The following is a 21,874-nucleotide window of genomic DNA, read 5'->3' as shown; positions in this document are numbered from 1 at the left end:
TACGATTTTTAGAATAAATCAAGGTACGCGTTCGCGCGATTTTGGCCAAATTTTTTTTGTAATAATAATAAAGTGTTGTTAATCGTGTACACGTACGCGTGACATGATTTTTAACGCGCCAAACAAAATGAGTACACGTATGCGTGACTCGTTTCAGGTTAATTTCTTAATTAAAAGCGGTAAAAAGGTAAATGCACATAGGTTCTAAAATGAGTAATTAAACAATTTTAATAAGTCAAGTATGATCAAAGCAATCGTGCTAAAACTACGGAATTCGGGAGTGCCTAACACCTTCCCCCGGGTTAACAGAATTTCTTACCCGGATTTCTGTGTTCGCAGACTGTAAACAGAGTCAATATTTTCCTCGATTCGGGATTCGAACCAGTGACTTGGGAAACCATAAATTATCCCAAGTGGCGACTCTGAATCTTTAATTGAAATAAATCCTGTTTCAATTGTCACTTTAATTGGAAAAACTCCTTTATCCCCCTCGGTGTAGTTAAAAATGAGGTGTGACAGCCATGGCGACTCTGCTGGGGACAAGAACCCAGAATTTCTTGTTCAGGGTTCAAGAATTCGAGCTTACAGTAACTGTTATATTTGGCTTTATTATTTTTTTATGTTTGTGCTTAATGTGCGAAATATTGCTTTTTACCTCTTTGATATTATCTGAACTGTATATATAAACTGTTACGAAACCATTCTTCTTTCTGAGTCTTCTGAATTTATGGTGCACACGTGCGCGTGGCCCACCTTTCTGTTAGAGGTCATATCAAATAGAACGAAGTTGGTTCAAGTAACTAGACCGGGTAGATTTTCGTGCTCCCGGTACGTTGCCCCCGCTTCGGCTCGAGCTGTCCGCTCAGGTAAGCCAGGTCTAGAACAATAAACCCAGGTTTTAAACCTAGTATAACAAAGCCTCATGCCGGATCCCTAGTAGGAACGCTTGTTTGCATCACGTGCATTTGACTTTGGGGACTCAACACATGGGTTGGGTCCGTCTAGGACAGGTGCACCCAAAATAACAGACCATCTTGATGCATCCTATGTGCTACATGTTGCATTTATTCAAGGGTAAAAGGGTCATTTGGCGGACCAATGATAGTTGAGGGCAAATGAAAAAAAAAAGAAAAGAGAGAGTGAAGTGTGGGGATAAAGCGAGTTGGGCCCAATTATGTTGTTAAAAAAAGAAATTGAAATTTCAGGAAAAAAAAGATTTTGCACTTTTTCATCATTTTCCGAAAATCAGAAAATCAAAAAAGAAAGAGAAAAAGAAAATCCAAAAAGATTTTGCATGTTTCATCATTTTTCAAGAAAAAGTAAAAAATAAATATGTTATCTCTAAATTAGTTATTTTTTTTAATTATCGCCCGTATCCAATCTGCCCGAACTACGCGAACCTGATTCTCGTCTCTCGCGGAGGGATACGTAGGCAACCCACATAGGGTCCGGTCTTCCTAGTAAATCCTAGGTTCTTGGCTTTGTGGGGTGTTAGCCAAATTTTGCACTTCTAGCCACCTTTTGGCCAAATAAGCTATTTTGCAAAAATAGCCTCAATCATGTCTTGCATGTGTCCGCTAGGGAGTGTTATTGTCTCACATAGTGTTGGTTTAAAGTTTTCTCATACAGGTGTGGATTTATTTACCGAAGTTTGAGCATGACAGACACCCCGTGACCATCTAGTCAGGATCGCTCAGTCAGGAGTTGCTTAAGGAGATTTGTTTTTTTTTTATGCTTTGAGTTTGTTCTTCATTTTATGTCGTCTTTTACTTTCTAGTTTTTGTACAGTAATGTCAAGTCTTTTGTTATTGTATTTCTTGCTTTATATTTGAAAAAATATGTTATAACTCAAAAATCCAAAAAAAAAGAGATGTTGCATTTTTTTTTAGGTTGTTCTTCCTTTAGGCAATTAATATCTAGGACTTAAAATGGGTTGTTTTTATGTTCCTTTAAGTATATTAGGACCAAAATTCAAAAAAAAAAGAATTTTCTTTTAGTACTTCTTTAAAAGCTTTCTTTATGGTGTTAATTCCAAAATCCAAAAAGATTTTCTTTTGAGGTGTTTCTTTGAAATTACTGAAACATGAAAAAAAAATTCTTTTTATTTTCATTAGAACTTTAGGATATTGTACATAAAAGAAAAAAAAAAGACAACATACTTTATCTTTGGTTTATTTTCAGAGTTTCTCTTTTAGGCAATCAAAATTGAAATCCAAAAATATTGCTTGTTTCGAAATCTTGCGTCAAGATATCAAATGAAAATTCAAAACATTTTTATGTGGTTTATTCTTTAAATTTTCTTCCTAAAAATAAATAAATAATAATCAAAAAATATTTTTCTCTTCTAGGATATTACCTTAATAGAGTATATGTTTCAAAAGAATAAATAAACAAAAAAATATGCCCGTGAAAATTGAGTTTAGAATAGGTCATAGAACGTTAAGTCTAGAAAATAAAATAAAAAAGAAGGGGGATTTGCTGCTTTTATTTCTCTTTTCTCTTCCGAGTAGTCGTTAAGGTAAAAAGAAAAAAGAAAAAAGGAGAATGTCAGTTTGTTTACTTTATTTCCGTTCTTCCATAACAACGCAAAGATCTGTTTCATGCGGCGTCATGATACGTAGGCAACCTACATAGGGTTCGATCGAATTATTTTTTTAATTTATTAAAAGAAAAAAGAAAAAATAAGGGAAAAGAAAAAAAAGATGGTGAAATTATGGGACATGAGAAATGAGAGAAGAAAAAGAGTGATAATCAGAAAGAAAAAGGGGAAGGAAAATGAGCGAGCTAAGAAATGCGAGGAAAGGAAAGAAAAGAGAAGATTCAAATGGACAAATTGGGATGATGCCAACTGACCTTTGTACCCTCGAAGTCATTTTAGAACTGATAACTGTGGCTAGGTACATTGCACATAAAGTGAGATTATTTTATGTTAAATGTCCTAACGCTAACGTGATGGCTTCATTTTGTTATATTCATAGCAGAAGAAGGGTAGTTGGTTTGTGGTTTTTAAAGTGGTAACTCTTCTCTACAACACAAAGTCAAAAGGCAATGGCAGACAACAACAGAACTAAGTTGGTTGATACCGGTGCCTGAAAGCAGTTGGTTGAACGGGACAATGGGTTGGTTGAAGAGGTAAAGATGTTAAGAAAACACATGACGGGCATGTATCAGGCTTGGATGACTGGGAAGGCACCACCCTCGCCACTACCTAGCTTCCTAGATGCTGGCCTTACCCAAACTTCAGACACAATGCCAGATGATCCTCCATACTCTCCAGATCTACCCGCTTATCACAGCTTTTCCAACCACCCTAGTAGCTCCATCACTCGTCCACCAAATATTTTTTCCCAAAAGCGCCCTCCTGTCATATCCACTATTCCCAACAATGAATATCCACTCAAAGCTCATGACCAAAACTACCCCGTAGAGGTTGCCTAAAAGGTTCCTGACTCATACAAGAAGAGCCCTCGGGATAAGCTTCATGTTGAAAATGAAAGGTTCACAGGAAGAGAAGGGAAAGATGGGATACCCAGGAGGCTGAAAGGCATAAAACAATCCTTGAAGAACAAAGAAGGAAGGGAAGACCAGGGTAGCATGGCTTACAAAGAACTATCTGTGTCCCCTGACGTTCGCCTGCCCGTGGGGTTCAAAGTGTCAAAATTTAACTTGTATGATGGGTGTGGAGATCCAGTAGCCCACCTGAGGGTCTATTGCAGTGAAATGAGAAGCTTTGGAGAGAAAAATGACATGTTGATGGCATATTTCAGTAAGAGCTTGACTGGGGCAGCTTTGGACTGGCATATTCGTCAAGATGTTGGTAAGTGGCCTACATTAGGTGGCATGGCTCAAGATTTTGTTCGATACTTTCAATACAGATCAGGCATTACCCCAGATTGCTCCTCCCTATCTAGAATGGAAAAGAAGCCAGAGGAAAGCTTTAGAGAATTTGGACTCAGATGGAGGGAGCAGGTTGCTCGAGTCAATACCCCGATTGGTGAAGAAGAAATAGTTGAGCTTTTCCTAAAAGCCCAAGGGCCAACCTACTTCAGTCATTTGATCCCGGCCTTGGGAAAGCCTTTCAATGATGTGTTAAAAATGGGGGAGCTAGTAGACGAGGGAATCAAGTCAGGCAGAATCATGAGTTGTTCGAAAGACAATCAGAACATCCCAATAAGCTTGGGTGGAAGAAAGAGAAACAGAAAAGATGATCCGATGGGCTTTCCCGATCAACACTTCTAGTCTTGACATCATCCCCGTGGATATCCTTGTGCACCAGATGACCCTTCCCAATGCCACTTCTCTCCACAGAACTCCCAAAGTCGCACATCACTTTCCTAGTACCCAGCTCCACAAAATGCCTATCTACCCCCACGAGCCTACCGAAAACCCCCTGGATCAGGTTTTTGGCCCAGTCAAGCCTTTAAGAATGAGAGGTTACAGAAGAAGAAAACATTCACTCCATTGGGAGTGTCATATGCCAGTCTGTTCCAGAGGCTAAGGAAATTGGACATGTTGAAGCCGACCCAGATAAAAATGCCAAACCCTCTTCCAAAGAAATTTGATTTTTCTCAAAGGTAAGCCTATTGCTCAGATGCCCCGGGGCATGACATAGAGAAGTGTTGGAATCTGAAGAATGCGATTCAGAAGCTTATTGATACAGGCGACATTGTCGTGCAAAGTCCAGATGCAATAGACACTAGCCAAAGTCCTTCACCTGTGCATAATGAGACACATATGGTGGGTATGATTTGTCTTGAAAAGGAATATGAGAATTCTTCTGAGGTCCTCGGAGGTCCACGTGCTGTGAAACTTTCAACGCTATCAGAGGTTGATCTTAAGAACGAGCCGGCAAAAGGAACCCAAAAGAAATTTCTTAAGAACAATGTGATGAAGACTTGTGAAGTTCCTAGTATTGTTGATGCAGAATTCAGTGGCTAAGATACCGTGCTTGGTAATTGTAAAGACGCCCATTTCTTGGGCAGCCAGAGGGGAGCTTTGGTGGTTTAGTTTGTTGTCATTTCTGTTGTCCGGGTTATTTCAGGGTTGTAATCCCGATATTATCTTGTAATCTAAACCCTTATATCCTTTTATTTTGTCTAGCTCCTTTAGTCGTAGTATCTCATTTAGTGTTATCTAGGTTTGTTTTAGGGTTGTACCCCAATTCATTTTGCTTGTTTTGTTGTTCAAACCCTTTCACCGTCTGTCTAATGCAATTCTCTGTTTTCTGCTATTTATAGTCATTCTTTTAGTCCTCTTCTTCTTTTACAGTTCTTTTCATGATGGTTCTAGTGACATGACATGCACAACATAATTCTCAGCCTGATCTTTAAAAGTCAGTTTAGTCAGGAAGCAATGAGACAATTTTGAAGATGATGGGGACATTTGAGGGAAATACGTAAAGGCATTATGAGATCACTTCAAGCCCGAATTGTGTGAAACTGGGGAAGATAGAGCATAAAGAACCCCTTTTGAAACGCATCATGCCGCATCAGGTTGAAGCTAACTGCAAGTTTGCCCAAATTGATAGGGGTCGTTCGTGGTAATGAGAGTGAGGGTATTGTCCAATGGTGCTTTGTAGTTAACAGATGAAGAAGACGAATGTGTGAATATAGTTATCAAGTCTAGTACAATCAAAAGATGTTACAAATGTTTTCCTTGGTTTGTTTAATTATGTAGTTTGCACTTGGCATGTTTTGGAGATTGGAATGACGAAGGCATTTTGTTCTGCTATCTAAACACTTTATCTGTCATTACCCTTTTGAGCTTTATTTATTTTCTTTCATACCCCTCTTTCGGAATCAGTAGCAAAGATCAGAAACGCAAACATGAAAGATAAATAACGAAAAAGAGAGAAAAGAAAGAAAAGGAGAAAAGAGAAAAGAAAAGAAGTGAAAAGAGAAAGTATAACAACAAGGAAATTCAAGTGTGAACTACATTTGACTTGATTCCTATTAAGGATACGTAGGCAGCCTCACGGCTCGTTCATAGTAAAATAAAATATCAAAAGATCCCCAAGCAAGAAACTGGGGCAGAAGTTGTACTTGTAATAAGAAATGTGATTCCAAGAGTTGTAATTTTAAACCCATGTCAAATTGTTTTGAGCCTTTGATACCCTTTCTTTCTAACCCCGTCCAAAAGCCCATATTACGGTCCAAAGAAAGACCTTCCGATCAGTCTTCGAGAGATTCCAAGTTGAGCAAATAGAGGTGATTCATATCAGGATAACACTCTGGTCCAAGCAGGAAAAGTAATGAAAATGAGAAAATCTTATTGGTGAAAACCCTCATGGGCACCATGAGGCGACGAAAGCTGAGAGAAAGTAAAAATGAGAGAGTCTTATTGGTGAAAACCCTCATGGGCACCATGAGGCGACGAAAGCTGAGAGAAAGTAAAAATGAGAGAGTCTTATCGGTGAAAACCTTCACGGGCACCATGAGGCGACGAAAGTTGAGAGAAAGTAAAAATAAGAGAGTTTTATCGGTGAAAACCTTCGCGGGCACCATAAGGCGACAAGGAATTGAGGAACAAACGAATGAGAGAGGTTTGTCGGTGAAAACCCTTCAGGGCACTGCAAGTCGAACAAGGTCCGTAAGTTGGCGGAAAGTAAAATTGGGTTGTGGAAATCTTGGAGAACAAAGTAAAACAATTGGAAAGGAGATTGGTTAAATTAATCCAAAATGCATACCATGATCATTGGTGCCAATGACTCCACTCAGATAAGTTCATTTTTCCTATCTCCAACAGTCATCCAAATTTGGATTTTCTTCTTTATTCTTAATTCTCAAAATCGTCGCATTTCATTGCTGTTAATTTTTACTCCACTAAAGCTCTTCCAAGGTTAGCCTTATTCCAACAAATAAGAAGGAATGTCAAAGTGTACTACCATATTCAAAATTGTACAAAGCAAAATACGGCTAGGACATGCTGGAGATAGTATGATAAAAAGTGGGACCTAGGGTGTAAGCAAAGGTTAAATCGGTGGAATGGTTCAGTAATGTCATGAGAGATGTATGGTTACGAATAAAAGGGTCAGAAGTGAAAAACAACAGTTGGGGATCCTGCAGTTAAGGATCAGTCATGAGGTCAAAACAGTCCTTTCGACCAGTTCAAGGCAGTCTGTTGAAGCAAAGCATGGCAAAGAGAAAACCATCCCCAGCAAGAATGCCACAACTAACCACCACGTTTTAAACTGACAAGATTTTCTTTGATTTGAAACAGGGGCAAAGATGGCATTTATTTCAGGAAACACCCTATAAGGAAAGCAAGTACCATGCAGCTACCGTATAAATTCTCAGGACCCTCCTGGAAAATGGGACTTAACTTTAATTCAAAACATTCATGAGTACAAGATCTAGCATAAGCTCTACTTCGTGAAAATATAAGTTGGTTTGAATTTTTTATTTTTTTAAGACAAGACTCAATTCGAAACTTCAGGACCCTCCTGGAAAATGGGACCTAGGTTAAAATCCAAAACAAACATAAGTAGTGAATATAGGACAAATGTGCACCAAAAGGGATATAAGTTGGCTTCAAAGTTCGCATAAGAGTTTTCAGGACCCACCTGAATAATGGGACGTAACTTTATGCATTCCATTAGATAAGTAAGTGTTGTTATAAGAGAGTACAATTTAGCCGTAAAATTGTCACTCTTATGATAAGACTTGATTTTTGATTGTTAGGACCCTCCTGGATAATGGGACGTAGTTTAAAACTGGCTTGGATAACAAGATTTAGCATAAGACATACCTTCAGTAAATATAATTTAGCTTTAAAATTGTCGTTAATTAAGAGTTGTCAGGACCCTCCCGGATAATGGGGAGTAGTTTAAGACCTTCTTAGATAACAAGATTTAGCAGAAGTCATACCTTTAAAAGATATAGCTTAGATTTAAAATTGTCATTTAGTTAAGAATTGTCAGGACCCCCCCTGGATAATGGGACCTAGATTTCAAATTCATAGTAATATTTGGTAATATGATTCAGTTTAACACTCAAAGATGCGCCCAGCTACCAATCTGGGGCAGAAAATTTTCTTTTGTTTTGTCTATTTTTGTTGAAGTCATGTGCCCATCTGAAGAACAGGTAGAACAACACGGATGTTAAAGATAAGAGCATGACCAAGTACTAGCAATCAGGCATCCACCTGGAGAACAAGGAAAAACAGTTGAAATATCAGTAATCAGGCGTCCACCTGGAAAACAAGGAACAACAGTTGAAGTATCAAGGAACAACAGTTGAAGTATCAGCAATCAGGCGTCCACCTGGAGAACAAGGAAAAGCAGTTGAAGATTCAGTAATCAGGCGTCCACCTGGAGAACAAGGAACAACAATTCAAGTTTCAGCAATCAGGCGCCCACCTGGAGAGCAAGGGAGTACAATTCAAGTTTCAGCTTTCAAGTTCTTACTGATATTTGGTAACATGATTTAGTTTACACTCATATATAGGCCCAGCTACCAAACTGGGGCAAAATTTTTTCTTTGTTTTTGTCTATTTTGTTGAAATCAGGCGCCCACCTGGAGAGCAAGGGAATACAATTCAAGTTTCAGCAATCAGGCGCCCACCTGGAGAGCAAGGGAATACAATTCAAGTTTCAGCAATCAGGAGCCTACCTGGAGAGCATGGGAGTATAATTCAAGTTCAGCGGTCGGGCATCTACTTGGAGGAAAGGGAAAACATCTCAGATTACAATTAAAGTCAACAACAAAAGAAGTTCGCGGCAAGAATGCGAGTCAACAGTCCGAGCTGATCAACAAAAGTTAGTCGCGATCCAAAAAAAAAGGAAAGGCAAAAAGTGAATCCAAATGCAGAAGTTGATGAAAGATATGAGCTTCTCAAGACATGGTTAAGGTGACAAGCACTACATGTCCGGTCTTGATCCGAAAATCTGAAGAAGAACGGGCTAGCACCTGCAACTAGCAAGCGTCAAGGTTCAAATCCAAAGTCTGCATGAAGAACCATTCAAGACTCAAGATCAAGCTTCAAAAGACTTATAGATAGGAATCTTGTAACTCGTAGTTGATAGGCTTAGCTAGTTTTTTCCATGTTTTGATTTTTGATGTAACATCAGGATTGCGGATCGGAGCCTCAGACGGAACCTCACTCGACTCTTGAACATCACTTCATCACCTTATCCATTTTTGAACTACACGTGTCCCGATTCCCTTATAACTCGGGATATGTAGGCTGTCCAAAATCAGGACTGGGTTGCACCTTTTCTTTTTATTTTATTTTCCTCTTTTGAATACCGATATGGTCAAAATATTAGTCACATGGTTCACTTTATCTTTGCTAGAAAACTCTTCGTGTTTCCGAGCAAAGAGGGGCAGCTGTGAACACTCAATTTTTGACCGCACTCAAATTTTATACTAGTTTAGTGTAAATATTTCTTTTAGGTCTAATCTTAATATTTTAAAAAAAAAATTATCTTACTTTTAATATGTTTTACTTTAGAAAAAAAGGGGTGCCAAGAAGAGTTAAAATAAAATAAATAATAAACTAACGGAACAACAAGAATCAGTAAATTAAGAAAGATACAAAATGATATCCCTTTTACCCATGATCTCCTCAACCGCCCCACGATTTCTCCTCCTAACTCCCATTTTTCCACTTCCTCATGTTAGTGACTTTTTCACTTCCTCATATTAGTGACTTTTCCACTTTCTCATATTAGTGACTTCCCCACTTCATCATGTTAGTGGTCATGTCCCAATCCCCACTTCCTCATGTTAGTGCTCACTCCCTCACATCTCATATCATGCGCACACACACAATCACTGGCACACACACACGATCTTACATAAAAACACACATACACATCTATATAATACACTTCACAAATAAAAAGAAAGAAAAGAGAAAAAAAAACAATAATTCAAGTAAGAAGAAATGAGAGGAGAAGTTCAAAACATAGAGACGAAAAAAGGGATGGCTTCTTCTTAACGGGGACAGGGGGTATACACTCGATATACAGTCACTATACATTTTTTATACACTAGCGATACTCTCGATATACACTAGATATACACGGGAAGCCATTGAAAAATACAAGGTCATGAACCTCACCCCAGACCACCACCCTTGACTTCGTCTTCTCCAAAGGACCCCCTCCCCCCACTTCGATTTTCATCTTCTCCACTGGAAAAACTCAAAAAAAAAAACTCAAAAAAAAAACAACCAAGAAAATCAGTCCAAACACACCTCACAAAATAGCTCCATAACCATCGAGTGTTAGTGTCAGAATTTTGGTGTTTCGAGGTTACAGATTGTTGGTTCTGTTTGTGGTTCGAGAGGTCCGTCGAGGTTGCCGCCGGCAAAGGTTTGTGGTCGTTTTATTTCTTGGCTTGATGTTTGAGTTACAGAAATGTAAAGTTTGATCCGGTCAATATAAAGGTCCATTCCCAATCTAATCTTTTATCCTTCAAATGCATTTGGATCTAGCAAAAGAAAATTCTGTTAGCTACAAGTTGTTTGCGTGCCATATTTTTGCCATGCTTTAATGTCTAATTTGATCCTTTAACTTGGTGTCATGATATTTGCTACAATTTTATTTGCATTATGAATGTTTAAGTTAAGTGAAATTCTTATTGTTTAAGTTAAATGAGTAAGTTAAATGATATTCTTGTTGTTATGTAGTTGCAAGTGTGTTAAAGTCATGAATGTATATACATACTATTTCTATAATCTGATGTCCTAGGTATAAATAAAAGAATATTATTTCCTTTATTAGATCTAAAGAGAAACAACAAACTGAAATTTGTTAGAGCTAAAAGTCGTGTAGGCTAGTTGCTATAGAATGAGCCAAATAACTGGCCACTGGTATTGGAAATCGGACATAAGCTTGGTATAAGAATGATGTTTTGGTTGAAATAAATCACATTGCACCTTGGCGTTTTAGTTAAATGCTGACCTATTTCTTCGATAATCAAGAACATCGAATTATTCAACGATACTAGTATGCCTGTACCCACGTTCTCTTAATAATCTATTATCGTAATTGTGTACATGTTCGCGTGACATAGTTACGATTTTTAGAATAAATCAAGGTACGCGTTCGCGCGATTTTGGCTAAGTTTTTTTTTTGTAATAATAATAAAGTGTTGTTAATCGTGTACACATACGCGTGACATGATTTTTAACGCGCAAAACAAAATGAGTACACGTATGCGTGACTCGTTTCAGGTTAATTTCTTAATTAAAAGCGGTAAAAAGGTAAATGCACATAGGTTCTAAAATGAGTAATTAAACAATTTTAATAAGCCAAGTATGATCAAAGCAACCGTGCTAAAACCACGGAACTCGGGAGTACCTAACACCTTCTCCGGGTTAACAGAATTTCTTACCCGGATTTCTGTGTTCGCAGACTGTAAACAGAGTCAATATTTTCCTCGATTCGGGATTCGAACCGGTGACTTGGGACGCCATAAATTATCCCAAGTGGCGACTCTGAATCTTTAATTGAAATAAATCTCGTTTCAATTATCACTTTAATTGGAAAAACTCCTTTATACCCCTCGGTGTAGTGAAAAAGGAGGTGTGACAACAGAAATATCTCAATTCCGACAAACAAATTCCTTAGTCCAAATTGTCCACATATTGTAGGCAACTATGTTCGAGAGCTCGTTTGAAGTTTGATATACCAACTACCAAGTCTCCCACCCTTAATTTGTTTGCTTCATAAGGCTTGTTCATTAGTACACATATATAGATGAAGATTGAAGAGATGGGCAAAGCTTCATTGATCGTATACATCAATTGTTGTCTCCTCTCCTCATTTTTAATGATCCTTCCATCAAAGCTAAGTGTCATGACCATCATTCCCTTAATTTACAATCTAGCTTCGTTCTCTTAAATTTTATTTTTCTAGCCTTATGAGATGCAAAATCTAAGCTTTTCGATAGTGAAAGCTTTTCTTTTGTCATCCCTCTATTGTTTTGTTTGGTTTCCTGGAAATATTTTAATTATCCTTGTTAAATCTACAAATAATATGAGCTTTCTTTTCTATATTTTTAATTTCTTTGTTTTCCAGTGTAGAAGGAACTAAGAAACAATGAATAAAAATGATGATGGCAGCATCTAGTGATAATAAATAAATAGTTAATGGGGCCTCAAAAGATCGGGGCCTAAAGCAGTTGCTTCAGCTGCTTGGCCCTTCAACCTTCAATCGGCACTGCGATGAACGCATTCACTTCAATCCTTTAGTGTCTAAAAGTCGAGTGTCAACGTGAGGACAAGGAACGGAGAAGTAGTATATGGATGCCCATCATTCAGAATTACATGAGAACGATCGAACAACCGCAGCCTGAAATGTAAGACCTTATGGATGCTGAAGATTATCTAAATGATGAGTAGAAGTTCAATGTAACTGATAGGCTCATCCTGTTGTGCTTAGTGACGTATGATTACACATAGGATCTCCAATTGTTTAAGACGGATTAGGTATCTATATAAGTGTCTCCTGGAATTCTAAGCATCCAAAACTGAAATGTTTCTAATTAATGCTAGCTGTTTTTACTTATTGTGCATAGAAGGGGATAAAGAATTAGTCTTTTTGTCTTCCTTTTAATTGTATTACTACTAACCAAACGTTTATTATTGTGGGAACTAAAATGAAATAAACAAAGAGGTAAATAAATCATCTGTTTTGTCTTTAACTAACCAATAAATAGTTATTACTAGTATAAACGATGAAAGAAACAAAAATAAATGCTGAAATAACTACAGGTAAGAAAATTTACACACCTAATAAGTTGTAATAACTATGGGTAAATGGAACAAATTCTCCATATTCACACGGTTCAATGTTACAAATAATATTCATTTAATGGAAGGTTTTTCTTTCTTTAAGGACAAAATGGTCATTCAGATTTTAAAGGGCATTTTAGTAAACTAACTTCATCTAAAAGTGTTCATGCTTATAATATGGTATGATGATAATATACTTATATTGTTCATGTCTATACTGTGGCTCACTTTGATGTTCCCCGTAAATCTTGTAGGAAAAAAAATAGCAAAAAAGATGGGGGACCCTAAGAATCGGGGGGATTGAACCCGACGTGAATCGAACACGCAACCTTCTGATCTGGAGTCAGACGCGCTACCATTGCGCCACGGATCCAATGTTCTTTGACAACTGAGAAAACTCTATAAAATACAAAAAATGTTGGATTAACATTTCACCTTCATATAGCTACTAACGAATCCAGTAACTATAGTAGCAGTAATTAACTACTCGAGAATAAAAGCTGCATTAATTCGCACTCCTAAAAAAAAAAAAAAAAAAAAAAAAAAATTAGCAAGTGCGAAATAATAATTAAATTTGACTCCTGATTTCAGTTAAAAGTCGGGTTATTCTGTGAGTCTTTTCCTTGGCACCTTATATATACACTTTTTTTTCTTCCTATTATCAGCTGCTTAGCCTTACATTTACTGGTTCACTCATTGATACGATCATCCATTGAATTTCAAATTGTGTAAAGCTCTTTTATCAACATTGAATTTGACAGCAAGCTTCACGATTGAACTCACAAATTCAAATGAACTCAAGTTCAAGAAATCAAACAACAGTCTTCCTGACTAAAAATACATATAGAGGAATAGGCATGAAAGATATTTTCTCCACTTCCCAGCCAGAGACTGAATCTAAGGTGAGTTATGTGACTTCAATTGAACCCGTTGCTTTCATCTCGAAGTATGTATACATATGCAAAAGGATAATATATTAGATATAATAAGATCATACTCAGTATGAACCAAAGGGAGAAGTAAGAGAATTTCTGTTAATTCATAACAAGTGTTATACGTTCTAACCAAGCAAAAAGCTCTATTTGCTGTTAAGTTCATCAAAGACAGTTTGGTCACCTGAAACTCATAGTTCACGGCAGATAAACTTATGTACATTATAAACAACTCAGAGTTGCATGCTATAATTTTTATTCTCTTCAGTCTAGTTCAAATGACAACCTCAGATATGAGCGACGAAATCATCACTGTTGTCAATTTCAGATTCCAGGTCACCTTCCATGTCATCGGGGTCGACTGTTGCCCCAGCAGGAGCTTGCTCAGGTTTTGACCCTTCTCCAAGGATCTTTGCCTCTTGTATGATCCGCATTATATCTTCCACTCTTTGCTGTGACTTCTCTGAAGCTTCGCCATAGTTCGCCTTCTCGCCATCCATCAAGTTTTTCGGCAGATTCTTTAGAAACCAGGAATGTTTCTTTATCTCCGGAATAGTGATCCTCTGCAGTATATTGAAATGTTTCAGCTAAACCCAGAGGCGGAGCCAGGATTTCAAATTTATGGGTTCAGGATTCTAATCGTTTTAAGTTACTGGGTTCTAAATTAATAATTTATACATATTCAATTGATTTATTAAGACAAATTCAGGGTTCGAACCAAAGCTACTGGTTCGGCCTAACCCGCTCCCGAGACTCTAGCTCCGCCCCTGGCTAAACCCATCTTTAGTATATACACAGCTGACAGATTTTTTTTAACAAGAAAGCTTGTGTCTAACGTGTAAAATATATTGAAATAAGATGCTTTTCCCGTAAACTGAAGGATCTTCCATTGAAAACCTTTACAGATATCAACGCGCTAGCTAGTGCAATAAATGAAACTTACCATTGATGGATTCGCAACAAAGATTCGAGAAAGAAGGTTCTTGCAATCTGCAGATATTCTTATATAATCCGGTATGGAGAACTGGGCACTCATTATTCTCTGGAAAAGGAAACAAACAGTACTTAATCTGCTAATTGAGACAATAGCGAATCGAACATTGTTCAGGAGATGAGCTTACGTAGTTCAAACCTCAAATCAAAGTATAAGTACAAACTTACCCCAATAGTTTTACGGAAATTTCTAGGATCTTCAGGATCCTCAAAAGGGTATGCTCCTACTAACATCACATACAGTGTCACCCCACATGACCACACGTCTGCAACCTGAAAATGCTAGACTTTAAATCTGCAGAATACTTCAAGTAACTCAAAATGAACCAGATGTAAACAGCATTCAAACATTCAGAAAGGCTATGATATATAAATGAGCTAGCAAGTTCTTACTAAAATGTAGTGTTCCATTTTTATTTATTTTTTGGTTTGACAAGTTCTAACGGGAAGATTTGCTTTAGGCCTAAATATTTAGCCAGAACTAACTAGGCTGCATCAAGTGGTTCAGCTCTAAATCAGCATGATTGAACAGTGGGGTAGTTCTTGTGCAAACAAACCTAGAAACAGATACTAGTACAAGTTCAGCAGGTTCTTCATCAGATTTTTTCATGGTTTTTTAAGCATGTAGTAGCATATATTTAGTTTCAAACAAGAAAAAATCAGTACTTCATCCGTAAATTTACTTATCTTTACTGAACATCTTTTTTGCAAAAATTTTAAAGTATATCCACTGCTGCAATATTTAGTGAAAAGCCAAGTATACCGTCTGTGCAAGCAAACAAAGGCCCCTATGGTAGATTAGTGAAAGGGAAATCGATAAGTAAAATTATCAGGGTAATGCAATTCTTGTGATGCTTGAGGGTTTTGCTTTAGCTATAATGGGAGGAATACGGAAAAGGGGGTTTGGATTTAAAGGTCGAAAGACAACTTGTCAAAGAATTCTTCAAGATTCTAATGTATACCTTCCCATCATATTCCTTCCGCGAGAGGACCTCTGGAGCAATGTAAGCAGGCGTTCCTACTGTTGACTTGGGTTGTGAATGCAATAATCCAGACTGCATGAAGAAAATAGCATGTACAAAGTGCAATGTCTTCTAGATATATGATATAGTACATAACTTCTCAACTAGAAAGCAAGAAACCTTGGAATAGCCAAAATCACATATTTTTAGACGTGGTGTTGGGCTTCCATCAAGGAGCGTGTTTTCCAACTTCAAATCCCTGTGACAAATTTCCTGCAGTAAAGTAGAAGTATTGCTTGAGAAGATTATTACACGAGCAGATGAATATCATAAAAGAACAAAGAGTAGTTTGAATGTTGTACCATTGAATGACAGTAGCTGACTCCAGATATTAGCTGTTGGAAGAAGAAGCGAGCCTGTTGTTGGTAGAACAAAATGAAATGATAAGGATAACATCTCATTCTCACCACCTACAGTAACAGAATAAGTTGGATATCTTTATAACCTCATCTTCACTAAATCTTCCCGCACTGCATATTCTAGCAAAAAGTTCTCCCCCTGCTGCATATTCCATCACGATTGCTAAATGTGTCGGAGTCAACAATACCTTTAACAAAAGGTCCATACCATGTTAATTATGGCACAGCAAGATGGAATAAAGCGCTTTAGTAATTATCAATTAGTGATTGTGACATACCGCAGAAGTTAACCTTTCAAGCGTGAAGATCACAGCTGTGAAGGGTTATGTAAAACAGTGGTAATTGCCTTAGAGACACATTTATAGATTTTATTGGGATGACAGTTTGAGCAAAAAGTACACCGCTTACTCTATATGCACTTCATTGTATACACAAGCAGAACTATTGTAACCTGTATGTGTTTCCACTTATCCTGAAAGCATTTCTGTATTCAAAATATTCTGATAAAATATTTGATTTGTTAACTGGCAGCTTAGCTAAAGAAAAAGCTTCACTGTAAGGAATGTGCAAAGGGACGACAATTTTGCTTCATCTTGTATGCTTTGCATTTAACGCTTTGGGCTGCTTCGGGTAAGCAACTATGCGATCATTATATATGAATCATACAACAAATAAAGGGGATAGAATATGCATATCGGAAAAGAAAGGTGAATCCATTTTCCTTTATTGTTCCAGTCTTCTCCAGAGCGGGCACTACACTAGTCAGTGAAAGCATCTATCAAGTACTTTGATCTCAACATGATGCTGGTTTGTCATCTAAAATGGAGCAGGAGACATGAAAAGTGAAGAAAGAAACAACACAAGGACCTACTGTTACCTATAACTGAAAATGTAGATAACCTCTAGTCATGTTAGAGAATCCAAATTACTCAATATTGGAATGAAACGGATATATATGAGGTGAAATTAGATAGCAAGAATTCACATAGTTGACCCCAACTAACTTGGAATTAAGGCGTTGTTGTTATTGTACTAAGTCTTCAAGTCAAGAAAAAAAGATGTATTTACCTCTTTAAATCTGATAATGTTTGGATGCCTCAATGATCTATGATTTATGATTTCCCTCTGCACATTCTCGTCAATCTGAAACAGCAAACGAGTATACATCAGGATAACTTAACCAGAGAACATATAAACCTTTTTTTTGTACGCTTATAGCAAGTAACTGGAGATAAAGCATATGACATTGTTTTACATGAAACCAGTAAATTAATAGAAATATACTGGAACTTCTCCGCTGCCAACCCGGTGTTGCTCCTTGTTAGATTGGGTCCATGTGATTCAATTATAAAACAAATCAGACAGCAATACCAGCTACCACACTAACTCGGTCAAGAAACCAAGATCAATCAACTACGCCTCAATATCAAACAATAATCGGGGTCAATGAATAAAAAATAAAAAAGTAAAGAAAGAGTGGAGCAAGGGCGAAATTTCATCAACATCAATCAAAGACTCCTAATTCCAATTCAATTGTCCAAAACTCCAAACGACAGCCTAAAGTCAGTGCCAAAACTTTCTAGATGAACTGCCAAAATGCATGTAAACTCCTTCACGATACACTAAGATGCAATGACCAAACTTAACCTCAAAGAGAATTTAATTAATGTAAGAAAGACCAAACATCACCTCAAATTAAGCATTTAAAGGAAAATAAGCATATCCAGAGTTAACAAATACTATATTGATAGCACTGAGAGAAAAAAATCAGTTTGACAAGGAATTAAAACTACCTTCTTCCCTCTTTCTATATATTTGACAGCAACAAGCTCCTTTGTTTTCTTGTCCCTCACTAGCCTTGCCGCCCCAAAATTCCCAGAACCTAGTTCTTTCAATGGCTCATACCTTTCCTCCATCTCAGCTCAATTCAACCCAAAATCAGTAAATCACAAATTTCCAAAGTTTAAACTGGATATACCCAACAACATATATACCCAAATTAAACAGAAAGAACCTTTTTTTTTTAAAAGCAAACTTTCTGACCAGTCCCTGTTTCTGAAATTTTCTCAACTTCCAGTGCTGACACTTTATATAAATGATTAAATCTTAAGTATTAAAATATGCAAAACGTTGAGAACCTGAGCACGTGGATACATTATACGGCACGAATTTAATTAAGGGGTTGGATTCAAAGTTTAATCAGACAATTTCTTCAAGAGTGGGTGAGACTGACACTTGTATATGCTGAATAAAAATGCAATAGCTTAATTTTGTACATAGGCGTAAGATAACCATGCAAAACAGTTGTTTGAAATCAAAAACAGTAACAGCCATTTTAGCTTTAATTTTTTACTCTCACTTTTCAAATAATACTTCTAAATTATCTTATGACTTCGTGTTTTTTAGTTTTAATGGAGTATTAATAATTTTATTTATCACAACACTCACTCTATTTCAATTAATATGATACTACTATCTTTTTAAATTTGGCGAATTGACCAAATCTTTGAAATATCATATGACCAAATCTTTGAAATATCATATGACACTTCTGTATCAATATTCACACGGGACAAACTACAGGACAAATTTTTGGGTCCTACCATTAGTGGTCGGTTGGTAGCTTTCATTCTATTTCTTGACCAAGTTAGATGTACACATGTTATCTGGATTTGAGAATTTGTAGTCGTCGAATGATGTTTATGTCACTGTCATGTTTCTTGATCTATTAAACAGGTTAATTCACTTTCACTTTTTCCCAAATAAAGTCACCGATCGAGTTACTACTGTTTTTCTTTGATTACTGTACGTACTCCACCTTCATTTTTCCAAAGCCATAACTCACTCACTCACTCGCCAAGTTATTTCAATTTTACTCCTCTCAAAGGGATTCAAAACCCAACGTGCTTGAGCATTCAATCCCTCTCATGCACGTGTTAAGTTGCTTACTTGGAAAGAGAACACGAGTTAAAACAAAAGTAGAAAACTAATTTAAGATTTGATATTTTCTAGAATTTTTTCTTAATTTACATCTAAAATCATACTTCCTTTGTTTTTAAAGAATGACACTATTTTCTTATAAAACATAACTTTTAAAATTTAAAATAATTTAACTTGAACTTTTTATTTTATTCATTAGTGATAAAAAAAATTTATAATCACATAAATGGTATGACCTATATATTTAAGATAATAAACTTCAAGAGTTTTACAGCAGCACATACATATTATTTCAAATTCAAAATCACATCTATCAAAAGTATTCTTCTCTTTACAACAACAACAACAATAACAACAACAACCCTGTATAATCCCACTTAGTGGGGTCTAGGGAGGGTAGTGTGTACGCAGACCTTACCCCTACCCTAGGGTAGAGAGACTGTTTCCAAATAGACCCCCGACATCCTTCCCTCCAAGAATTTCCCACCTTGCTCTTGGGAGACTCGAACTCACAACCTCTCGGTTGGAAGTCGGCATTCTTCTCTTTCTTAAACTTTAATATAGTCAAATTACGCCTTATATATAAATTACAATGAAGGGAGAATGAAAATTATTTAGGATTTGATATTTCTGAATTTCTAAATTCATGTCCAAAATCATATTTAGCATAATACTAGAAAGCTACATTGTTTAAAATTTGATATTTGCTTTTTTTATCATGCCTAGAATCATATACTACTATAAGTTTTCCGGTTTCTACTCAAAGTGGGTTTACAGTTTATCTATATTATTATAAAAACATGAATAAAATATTGATTTACAAAAATAACCTTATAATATTAAGCATACTAACTCATAATGAAAGGACATGACTGAAATTCTAGACATTAGCCTTGTAATCCTATTAGTTTTAAGGACATCTCAATGTATTAGTGTACAAAAATATTCCTAAAATATTGAATTTACTTTTCCCATAAATTTCGGTTGGAGTTTAGGACTTCGAATTCATTAAAAACACTGCAATCTTGGTTTAACTAACACTAATATATCTATGTTTGAAAATGTCACTCAAATTTTCAAGTAGATCATATATTTTGAAAGACATACAAATAAGAACTTTGAATTAGAAAAAGATTTGGCTACCTTTCACGTGACAATGTTCCTCCCACTCAAAGTGACACAAAAAGTCAACATAATATATGTTGTAAAACTTCGCTTCAAAATTTTAAAAATCAAAAGTGCACATTAAATTGGAAAAAGATTAAGTCTCCAGAGAATTGCATATCCTAAAATAAAAAATAGAATCACTAAAAAAAGGACTTATGGTAAATACAATTTTTACGTATAATAGGCATTAAATTGTGTATCATGCACTTGCCACTTGATCTATTTTGCTATAGAATATAAAAGTAAAACAATGACATGATATATCTATATTTATCTATCTATCTATATCTATTCTATATTTATATTATTATAAAAGTATGAATACAATGTTGGTTTACAAAAATAAACTTATAAGTGATATTAACCATAATAATTCACAATACAAGGACGTAATAGGAATTCTAGATATTAATCTTATAATCCTATTAATTATTGGGCATAATACTACACGTTAAGAATCCTATATGATTACCTTTAGAAATCTTATTATAGTACAATTACTTCAGGGCATAGACATATAATACTATATGTTAGCATGTAAACCTAATACCTCTAGAAACATGTTAAATTTTCTATTAGTAATTTCGGGATAGAGACGTATTTTTAGCCATGTAATCCCATTACGTTTAGGATATACTTCTTAAAACTTTCTATTACTAATTTAATTTGAAAACGTATTATATTGTCCTATTACTAATTTAATTTGAGAATGTATTATATTGTCCAAATTCATTTTAAAAAAAGAGCCTATATATTATTATAAAAGTACAACTACAATATTGATAAACCAAAATATCCCTAAAATATTAAACAGAAGATTCACAGGGAAAAGACATCAGTAATAACCTTTTTGTTTTGGACTACAATACCTTCTATATGAATTTTAAAATTAATAAAATATTTTCTATTAAGTTCTTATTAAAAATATGTGGGAAGATTTAATAAAATAATTTTATAAGAATCCTCCGTATTGGCAATATATTACCACTCTATAATGTCTAATACCCAAAAAAATAGAAGTTATGTTAAATGGATTGTGTAAGCACGTGATTTTTGCCCTATAGGAGAATTACTCCCAAAAATTCAAAAATAAAATGATTTTTCTTTGGTGTGCAATTTTGTGATATTTTGTGATATTTTGAATAATTGTTTGTATTTGCATGTGCATGTCTATTTGCTAAATTAATAAAAAATACAAAAATATGTCGCATTTTGCATGTAGGATTTAATTCTACAATTGTTAGTAATTAAATTTGTTTTACAAAAATTAAAAATTACAAAAATAAGCATCGTTTGCATTTTTAGCATTTAATGTCCAAATATATAATTTTATGCTTAATTAATACTTAATTGTGCGTTAATTGTTATTGGGAGTTAATTTGCGCTTTTATAACTTAATTTAGTTCTTAATAATAGTTTAAATATTTTTATAATTTAGTTTTAGAGAAATAAAAGAAGAAAAGAGAGCGAAAATATAAAGAAAGTCGGAATTGGGCCTCTTCTTCGATTTCAAGCCACAGGCCCAAAAAATGGCCCAATCTTCCCTACGACCCAGTCCATCTCGAACTGGGTCGACCCAGTCCATAACCCAAAAGACATGAAAACTTTGCAGGATTTTAATAGTTTTTGGTGAAGTATGGTATTTTGCATTATTAGATTGTAAAAACGCTAGCTTTTAAAAGTGTGTTCTAGGAATACAATTGTAATAGTACAATATGAA

The 21,874-nt window shown here is 35.7% G+C and overlaps 1 protein-coding gene and 1 non-coding gene across 2 annotated transcripts; both read right to left on the bottom strand.

Annotated features, from left to right (window-relative positions):
- Window positions 1-13,042: 13,042 nt before the first annotated feature.
- TRNAW-CCA (transfer RNA tryptophan (anticodon CCA)) lies at window positions 13,043-13,114 on the bottom strand. Its single transcript has one exon. It is a non-coding gene; the product is annotated as a tRNA-Trp (tRNA).
- A 641-nt stretch (window positions 13,115-13,755) lies between these two features.
- On the bottom strand, window positions 13,756-18,470 carry LOC107770300 (serine/threonine-protein kinase SAPK3). The gene is made up of 9 exons (XM_016589594.2): window positions 17,841-18,470; window positions 17,116-17,190; window positions 16,134-16,235; window positions 15,991-16,044; window positions 15,809-15,901; window positions 15,629-15,721; window positions 14,835-14,939; window positions 14,617-14,715; window positions 13,756-14,236 (listed from the first exon to the last, which is right to left on the bottom strand). Exons 1-9 carry the CDS (start codon window positions 17,961-17,963, stop codon window positions 13,961-13,963), a joined length of 1,020 nt encoding a protein of 339 aa, XP_016445080.1. The 5' UTR covers window positions 17,964-18,470; the 3' UTR covers window positions 13,756-13,960.
- Between the last annotated feature and the right edge of the window lie 3,404 nt (window positions 18,471-21,874).

The sequence above is a fragment of the Nicotiana tabacum genome, chromosome 8 (genome assembly GCF_000715075.1).
Source record: "Nicotiana tabacum cultivar K326 chromosome 8, ASM71507v2, whole genome shotgun sequence".
Classification (NCBI taxonomy): Eukaryota; Viridiplantae; Streptophyta; class Magnoliopsida; order Solanales; family Solanaceae; genus Nicotiana; species Nicotiana tabacum.
This window is presented reverse-complemented; position numbering and strand designations above follow the sequence as displayed.